Genomic DNA, 9,339 nt, shown 5'->3' with positions numbered 1-9,339 from the left:
CCTGAAATTTAGCTACAGATACAATGCAATTCCTATAAAAATTCTAGCTGACTTTTTTTTTGCAGAAATTGACAAGATGATCCTAAAATTATTTAAAATTTTTAAAAAATTAAATTATTATTATTTTTAAGATTTTATTTATTCATGAGAGACACAGAGAGAGAACGAGACAGAGACACAGGCAGAGGGAGAAGCAGGCTCCCCGCTGAGCAAGGGGATGCAATCCCAGGACCTTTGGTGGAGTGTGTGGGGTCGAGCCCCACATTCGGTGCAGAGATTACTTGAAAGAGAGATCTTTCAAAGAAAAGAATAGAATTATGAGTCTAGAAACACACCTATATAGTTATGGAAAATTGATTCTCAACAGTAATGTCAACACAATTTAGTAGCGAACGAATAGTCTTGTCTTTTTAAAAAATTATTTATTTAAATTCAATTTAGTTAACATATATTATCAGTTTCAGGTGTGGGAATAGTCTTTTCTTTTTTTAATAAACATTTTATTTATTTATTCATGGGAGACACACAAAGGGAGGCAGAGACATAGGCAGAGGGAGAAACAGACTCCCTGCAGTGAGCCCGATGGGGGACTCAATCCCAGGACTCCAGGATCACCACCTGAGCTGAAGGCAGATCCTCAACCCAGGCATCCCAGGAATAGTCTTTTCAACAAATGGTACTAGGACAACTGGAAATCCATATGCAAAGGAATGAAGCTTTACCTCCTATTATATACCAAAAGAAACTCAAAATGTATCAAAGACCTGATTGTAAAACTACAAAGCAAAAGCAAAAAAACCTAAATGTAAGAGCTAAAACTAATGTTCTAGATTTCTACCTTGCCAAAAAATACTTTTATAAATTGAAAACTTTGTTTAAATGTATGGTCTTATATAACTGAATGTCATCCAAATATCAAAGATGGTTGAATTTAATTATTATTGTACACATTTGTGTATCCAGTTGATGAGCTGGCAATATTTGAATTAGTTATAAAAGAAGGGTATATTTAACTCATAAATTATTGTTTGCTGTATTAGCTTGCTAGGGGTGCCATAATAAAGTACCACAAGTTTAGTGGCTTACATAACAGAAATCTATTGTCTCACACTTCTGGAGGCAGAAGTCTGTGATTATTTGAGTTTCCAGGCTAAACTAGACAATTTTTTCTTGAAATACCATTTCAAGCCTGTTATTTCAATAAAAACTACACAATATATATATTTTTTTGCGGATAATAAAATTTGAGATTTTAAGTGAAAATCAGAATGTGGGAGAACTATCTGTCACAGTGAGCTTGTTAGCTTCCAAATACAGACTTTTTTCTGACTAGAGAAGTGCACAGATAAGGCACATTCTCACATTAGGATTTTCACACTACCTGTTCCCTCTGTCTAAAATGCTCTTCCCTCCTATCTGCTTGCCTTCCTCCCTTATCTCCCTTAAATTTTCATTCACATGTCACTTCTAAATGAGGTCTACCTCCAGTGCCATATTTAAAATTGTAATTTATCCCTTGGGACTCTTGAGCCTTCCTCCTATCCTGTTTTATTTATTTATTTATTTATTTATTTATTTATTTATTTATTTATTTATTATACTCACAGAGAGAGAGAGAGGCAGAGACATAGGCAGAGGGAGAAGCAGGCTCCATGCAGGGAGCCTGATGTGGGACTCGATCCCGGAACTCCAGGATCGCGCCCTGGGCCAAAGGTAGGCGTCAAACCGCTGCGCCACCCAGGGATCCCTCCTATCCTGTTTTTAATTCGTCTCTCCATTTCCAAATGACTTATCACCTTCTAATATTCTACATAATTTATTTTATTTTTATTTTTTATTTATGTTTTTAAAGATTTTATTTATTTATTCATGAGAGACACAGAGAGAGAGGTAGAAACATAGGCAGAGAGAGAAGCAGGCTCCCCACAAGGAGGCCGAGGCAGTACTTGATCCTGGGACTCCAGGATCATGCCCTGAGCCAAAGGCCATTGCTTAACCACTGAGCCATCCAGGTGTCCCTATTTTTTATTTTATTTTATTTTATTTTATTTTATTTTATTTTATTTTATTTTTACTTTAAAAGATTTTATTTATTTATTCATGATAGACACAGAGAGAGAAAGAGAGGCAGAGACACAGGCAGAGGCAGAAGCAGGCTCGGGAGCCCGATGCGGGACTCGATCCCGGGACCCCAGCATCACGCCCCCGGCCAAAGGCAGGTGCCAAACTGCTGAGCCACCCAGGGATCCCCTATTTTTTATTTTATTTTTAAAAAGATTTTATCCATTTATTTATGAGAGACACACAGAGAGAGAGACAGAGACACAGGCAGAGGGAGAAGCAGGCTCCATGCAGGGAGCCCGATGGGGGACTTGATCCCAGAACTCCAGGATCATGCCCTGGGCTGAAGGCGGCGCTAAACCGCTGAGCCACCCAGGATGCCCTATTTTTTATTTTTTTAAGTTTATTTATATTTGTTTGTAATCTCTGCACTCAATGTAGGGCTCAAACTCACAACCTCAAGATCAAGAATTGCATGCTCATCTGACTGAGCTAGTCAGGTGCCCCTATTTCATTTTTTGTTTGTTCTGTCTTTTTTTTTTTTTTTTAGACTTTATTTATTTAATCATGAGAGACACACAGAGAGAGGCAGAGACAGAGGCAGAGGCTCCCAAGGGGAGCCTAATGAGGGACTCCATCCCAGGACCCTGCGATCACAAGCTGAGCCAAAGGCTCAACCTCTGAGTCACCCAGGTGCCCTTGTTTGTTCTGTCTTAACCAACTAAAATGTAAGCTCCTTGAGAAGAGGAATCATTGTGTTTGTTCACTGATACAACCCAAGTCCCTAAAATAGGCAATCCATACATATTCAGTATATTAACAAATGTTTTAATAATAATATTTCATGATAATATATTCATAAAAACTTGAGATTATATAACAAATTCTTAGGGATCATTATCTTGATTGTAGTATATGTTTCCAAAATGTTTGAATTTTTTTCAAAGACCTAGTTTATTGTATTTTAAGATTTTGTTTATTTATTTTAAAGAGAGAGTGCATGTGTGCATGCACAAGCAGGGAGAGGGGCAGAGGGAGAGAGAAAGGCAGACTCCACGTTGACCTCAAGATCATGACCTCAGCCAAAACCAAGAGTCAGATGCTTAACTGACTAAGCCACCTGGGCACCTCAAAGACCTAGGTTATTTATTTATTTATTTAGATTTTATTTATTTATTCATGAGAGACACACAGAGAGAGAGAGAGAGAGAGAGAGAGAGAGAAAGGCAAAGACACAGGCAGAGGGAGAAGCAGGCTCCATGCAGGGAGCCCGACGTGGGACTCGATCCTGGGACTCCAGGATCACGCCCTGGGCTGAAGGCAGGCACCAAACCGCTGAGCCACCCAAGTGTCCTGACCTATATTATTTTAAAAATCAGAATATCTATGTGTATACATATGTACATATATATGTGTACATATATACATACACAGAAGTGAATGTATGTGAATATGCACATGCACACATATATATTTAGCTCAGCCCAAATTACCATCTATTCTGAGATGGAATTTATTTCAAGGAATTTATTCTACTTTTATGCCACAATAAGATTTTGTCTTTATTAAGTCCTATTCACATTTTGCCTTGTTTTATAATTCATTGTGTACATTCTTGTCTCCCCCAATAGATTTCAAGCTCCCCTGAGGCAAGACAATGTCATATTCTCGTAGGCACTGGCCAACTGAGTTTTTAGCCATGTCTCATGCCTCAAAGACTAAACATTTTCAAAACCATAGGAGAGGGCAGTCCCGGTAGTGCAGCGGTTTAGCGCTGCCTGCAGCCCAGGGTGTGATCTTGGAGATCTGGGATCGAGTCCCACATCAGGCTCCATGCATGGAGCCTGCTTCTCCCTCTGCCTGTGTCTCTGCCTCTCTCTTGCTCTGTATCTCTCATGAGTAAATAAAATAAAATCTTAAAAAAAAATAGTTTATTTATTTTGAAAATGGCATTTGTCATTCAGTGGGTACAAATTTGTGAACTTAAGTAAATAATAAACTTTAAGTACGGATTGAACAAACATGATCCCAATTTTTGTGTTTCTGTAAAGTCAAAAACAATAAATAACAAGAGATCTCTTCTGGCTACCTTTTTACTTTAAAATATATTAATCTGGGATCCCTGGGTGGCGCAGTGGTTTGGCGCCTGCCTTTGGCCCAGGGCGCGATCCTGGAGACCCGGGATCGAATCCCACGTCGGGCTCCCGGTGCATGGAGCCTGCTTCTCCCTCTGCCTGTGTCTCTGCCTCTCTCTCTCACTGTGTGCCTATCATAAATAAATAAAAAATTAAAAAAAAAGAAACAAAAAATATATTAATCTAATCTTTTTATAACCTTATAAACTGCAGCTTTTGTAATATCAAGGTTTAATATTAATATCAAACTATTAATATTAAGTGACCAATCCCTTTATATTTCTAAAATGAAATACAGATTGTAAATCATTTGTCAAATGCAGAAAGGAGTAAGAAAAAAAGTTATTCACAATTTCATCATCTAAAGGCAACTACTGTTGATATTTTAATCTGTGTATCTTGATATCTTTTCTTCTTTTTTTTGATCTTTTCTTCTAAGTGTAGTTTTTCTTTTGTTTGTTTGAAAGAGTTGTGATTATTTTACAAGTATAATTTTTATCCAGATTTTTTCACTTGCTATTAAAACATAAAGCACATTTCCATGTTATTTTGAACTATTCATAAACATTACTATTTGAATCTTCCCCCAGTTCAAAGTTTGAAACCTGACTTTTGGTTCAAGTGACAAATTGCCAGTATTAGACTCTTTCCTCTTTCTCCTGGCTCACTGAATTTCTGAGTCTCCTAACACCCAAAATAATTAATAATTTTCTATCAAGAGAGAGAGAAAGAGAGAGAGAGAGAGAGAGACTATATTTAGATTCAGAAGAACCTGAAATTGAGTCAGGCTAAGATTTAGGCTAACAGAAATAATGTTTATGAGCAGTATTTAACTTGCTGCTTTTCCCGGGAGAGCAGTGTAAGGTAGAAGAAAGAGCTTAAGTTTTTTAAAAAAAAGTAATGGGAAAAATAGTTAACTTCCACAAGAATAGAAGGAATAAAAAGAGAAAAAGAGAGAAAATTGTGAGTTTTTAAGCCATATTGACTGGAGTTCAAATCATCTAAAAGTTAAGAAATGTTATTTCTTAGACATGTCAAGGAGTATAATATTTACTGCCTACTAGGTTCCAGGTGCCTGAAACACATCAGTTATGCCATTAGCCTCAGGAAAGAGGAATCACTGTCCTATGTCTTAGGACAGTGCCTTATGCCTTAGAAAGTTGCATATATAATATACCCACCAAACACAAGAGTGTCTTTATCATTCTACTAACTGGTTCTCAGTACTAATTTGGACAATCTCTCACCCAAATCTATTTGTTCTCATCATGACTAATAATGTTCAGGCCCCAAGGAAATGATTCTCACACCCTTTGGCCTGTATAATGCAAGTGTGTTCAAATGCTGTAGTGGTTGTAGGTTTTGTTGGTGGCAATATCAAAGATAAACACTTCTTCAGAGAATTTGAGTGGCAAAATGCTTAGATAAGAAAAAAAAAGGAGAATTGCCCTGTCAAATCCCTTCTCTCAGAAAGCATGAAAGTAATAGATTCTTGAAGAGCAAGAAATCATTTCACCATAAAGCTAATCATTCACTTTCTTGCCTCTATTCCTATTCCATTTTGTGGCTCCAAGATACTTATGAATTAGAATGGTATTTGCAACAATTGTATAAAGCGACTGTGGTGGGTATTTTTAGAATGGCCTCCAATGATCCCTGTCTCCTTATGTTTTTTTTTCAAAGATTTTATTTATTTATTCATGAGAGACACAGAAAGATTGGCAGAGACATGAGCAGACTCCTCGAGGGGAGCCTGATGTAGGACTCAATCCTGGGACTCCAGGACTATGGCCCGAGCTGGAGGCAGACATTCAACCACTGAACCACCCAGGCATCCCTGTCTCCTTGTATGTATGCCCTTTCATTTTGGTTTTTAGAGAGTTTGTTTTTTTTTAGAAAGATTTTATTTTTAAGTAATCTCTACACTCAATGTGGGCCTTGGACTCAGAACCCTGACATCAAGAGCCACATGCTCCATTGACTGAACATCCAGGCACCATTGTATGCTTTTTTTGTGATCATCTCTTCTTGATTGTGAGTTAGACATAGTGGATTATTTCTAATACGTAGAATACAACAAAAGTGTTGAGGCATTATTTCTATGATTGGATTTAAAAAGATGATGACTTCCATTTTGCTGGCAGACTCTTCCTATTGCCTTCTTGGCAACAAGATGCTACTGAGCAAAGGAATGAGAGTGGCTATGACAATAGCCAGCAAGAAACTATGGCCTTCAGTCCAGCAAAGAACTAAATCCTGTCAACAACCACTGATTGAAGTTGGAAGCACATTCCTCCCTGGTCTTGCTTTCAGATGAGTCCACAGACCTTGGCCATTACCTTGATTATAACCTCGATGGAGACTGGGAAGCAGAGGATCCAGCTAAGTCATGCCCAGATTCTTAATCCCTCCAAATTGTGACATAATAAATGTTCTTTAAAACCACTATGAAATGGGGGTGCCTTAGGTGGCTTAGCTGGCTGAGTGTCCAACTCTTGCTCTTAGCTCAGGACTTGATCTCAGGGTCGTGAGTTCAAGCCCTGTGGTGGGCTCCATGCCGAGCTTAAAAAATAAAAAACAAATAACGAAACCACTAAGAAATGGGTAATTTGTTATACAGAATGCATAATTAATGCAGTGGTTGTGTAACATTTTGCAATTTGGGGGGGTGGGTTTTCTTTTTGAGAGACTGAGTGAGAGAGGGTATGTGAGTGGAGAAGGGGCAGAGGGAGAGAGAGATCTTAAGCAGGTTCCACATTCAGTGCAGAGGCTGTGGGGCTCAATTTCATGACCTGAGCTGAAATTAAGAGTCAGATACTTAACCAACTGAGCCACGCTTGGTGCCCACATTTTGCACTTTTAAACATTATATATTACTCTTAAATGTGTGTGTGTATATATATATATATATATATACACATATATGTATGTTTATTTTTTTTTTCAGTAATATAACTTTTATTATATATTTTGAACAAGTAGTAAGGCACAATGTTAAACTTACACAAATACAGCAGTCAGCACCAGGTAACGCAAAGACACGAAGGACAGTTTTATAACAGACCTCATCTGCAGAATATAGAAGGTTTGTGCTGCTGCTCTGACTGCAGACAAGCCTTTCAAAGCAGGCCTCCCCACCAGTGGTACCAGAACCACTAGAACCACTAGAGGAAGCTTTAAAAAAAAAAAAAAAAAAAAACAGATTCCTGTACTCATACCTTGAAGATTCTGCTCCAGAGGTTTGAGGGAGAGCCTACAAATCTCTACTTTGGAAAACTCCCTGGGTGACGTACATAGATGTAAGACCAGGCTCTGAACTGCTAATGCAGTTCACAATAGTTTTTGATTGGATCTGGGCAGCTGAGACTAGTGAAACCACAGTTAAAACACAATAACTTTTTTCAGACCCTGAAAGTACCAATTAGGCAGTGGGTGTTGCGTTTTACACAGGAAGCATTTCTCCGGCATGGTCATGGTTTGAGACAGCTGTCGGCTTTCCCCAGGTCATGGATGGCCTTATTATCCAGCAGTTCTTTCTTCTTGCCGCTTGGGCTAGAAGCGGCAGTGGCGTTGTTCAGCATTGCCCTAACCACAGTCATCACCGGCACAGAGTGCCCACTGGCCCAAGATTCTGGTAGGGAGCCAAAGAATTTCCTAACCAACCATTCACTTGGGCGTGATTCTTGCCTATCACACAGTAGAACTCCAGGCCTGAACACAGAGTAACGATCAAATGGTAACTCTTCAACCCTAGCTTCCACTTCTCCCTTAACTTGCAGATAGAAAAAATTGCTTGACTTATCAGCTCCTTTAGAGGACAGCAAGTTAAAATGTTTGCACCCTCCAGCTTTTGCCAGCTCCGCAGACTTGAAGACATAATCTCGATCGACACGAACAAATCCTTCCGCCCCAGCTTTTTTTCTGGTGGTACCCAGGCAACAAAATCCAACATCATGACCTTGAAAGGCAGAAGCGTAGTCATCCAACTTTTCAAAGTCCACCACTTCGTGATTCACATTTTTATAAGCTTCCTCATCGAAGGTGAGCCTTCTCTGGCCAATGAGCGTGACTTTGGAAAACAGGTTCTGCTCCAAGATTTCTCTTAAGAGCACTCTGCCGGTTTCCCCGCTGGCGCCCAGGATGAAGACGGATTTATTCTGCATCCTGAAGTCTTCTCGAAGCTTCGGCAGCGGCAGCGCCGGGGTCCCGGCCATGCCGCTTACGGCTTCCGGGGACTTCGCGGAGGGCTATGTATGTTTAAATATAAAAAATACATTTTAGTTATCATAAAATATAATTAGTGATGTTGAACGTTTTTTTCATGTGCTTATTGACTATATGTATCTATTGGAGAAGCATCTATTCAAATCCTTTGCTCATCTTTCAATTGAGTTGATGTCTTTTTGTTTCTGATCTGTTCTTTATATATTCTGGATACCGAAGTTTTATCAGACATATGACTTACAAATATTTTTCCATTTGGTGGATTATCTTTGATGCATGAAAGTTTTAAAATTTTGATCAAGTCCAGTTTATCTATTTTTTTCCTTTTTGTTTGTGCTTTGGTGTCACATTTAGGGAGTCATTGCTAAATCCAGGTTATGAAATTTTACTTGTATGTTTTCTTCTAAGAGTTTTATTATTTTAACTTTTACATTTAGATCTTTGATCCATTTTAGGTTACTTTTTAAATATGGCATGGGAATATCATATGGTTAGGGATCCAAATTTATTGTTTTTGTGTGTGGAAATCCAGTTGTCTCACCACTATTTGTTGAAGAGACTATTATTTTGATATTAAATGGTCTTGGCATGCATTGCTTTTTTTCCCTCCAATTTTTAAAATTGTGATAAAATATACATAACACAAAATTTACGATTTTAACCATTTTTAATTGTACAGTTCAGTAGCATTAAGTACATTTATATTGTGGTGCAGCCATCACCACCATCTATTTCTAGGACTCATTTCATCTTACAAAATTGAAACTCTGGGATCCCTGGGTGGCGCAGCGGTTTAGCGCCTGCCTTTGGCTCAGGGCGTGATCCTGGAGACTTGGGATTGGGTCCCACGTCGGGCTCCCGGTGCATGGAGCCTGCTTCTCCCTCTGCCTGTGTCTCTGCCTCTCTCTCTCTCTCTCTC

At 38.8% G+C, this 9,339-nt stretch overlaps 1 protein-coding gene across 1 annotated transcript; it reads right to left on the bottom strand.

Moving 5' to 3' along the window:
* Positions 1-7,140: 7,140 nt before the first annotated feature.
* LOC121500197 (oxidoreductase HTATIP2-like) lies at positions 7,141-8,416 on the bottom strand. Its single transcript, XM_041771733.1, has one exon. The coding sequence runs from the start codon at positions 8,408-8,410 to the stop codon at positions 7,667-7,669; it is 744 nt and encodes a 247-aa protein (XP_041627667.1). The 5' UTR covers positions 8,411-8,416; the 3' UTR covers positions 7,141-7,666.
* Positions 8,417-9,339: the final 923 nt, after the last annotated feature.

The sequence above is a fragment of the Vulpes lagopus genome, chromosome 10 (genome assembly GCF_018345385.1).
Source record: "Vulpes lagopus strain Blue_001 chromosome 10, ASM1834538v1, whole genome shotgun sequence".
NCBI classification, from domain to species: domain Eukaryota; kingdom Metazoa; phylum Chordata; class Mammalia; order Carnivora; family Canidae; genus Vulpes; species Vulpes lagopus.
Note: the sequence above shows the minus strand (reverse complement) of the source record. Positions and strands in the feature narration are given on the sequence as shown.

Coding starts and splice junctions, on each gene's coding strand:
- LOC121500197 (XM_041771733.1), bottom strand. CDS start 8,410: ATGGCCGGGACCCCGGCGCTGCCGCTGCCGAAGCTTCGAGAAGACTTC.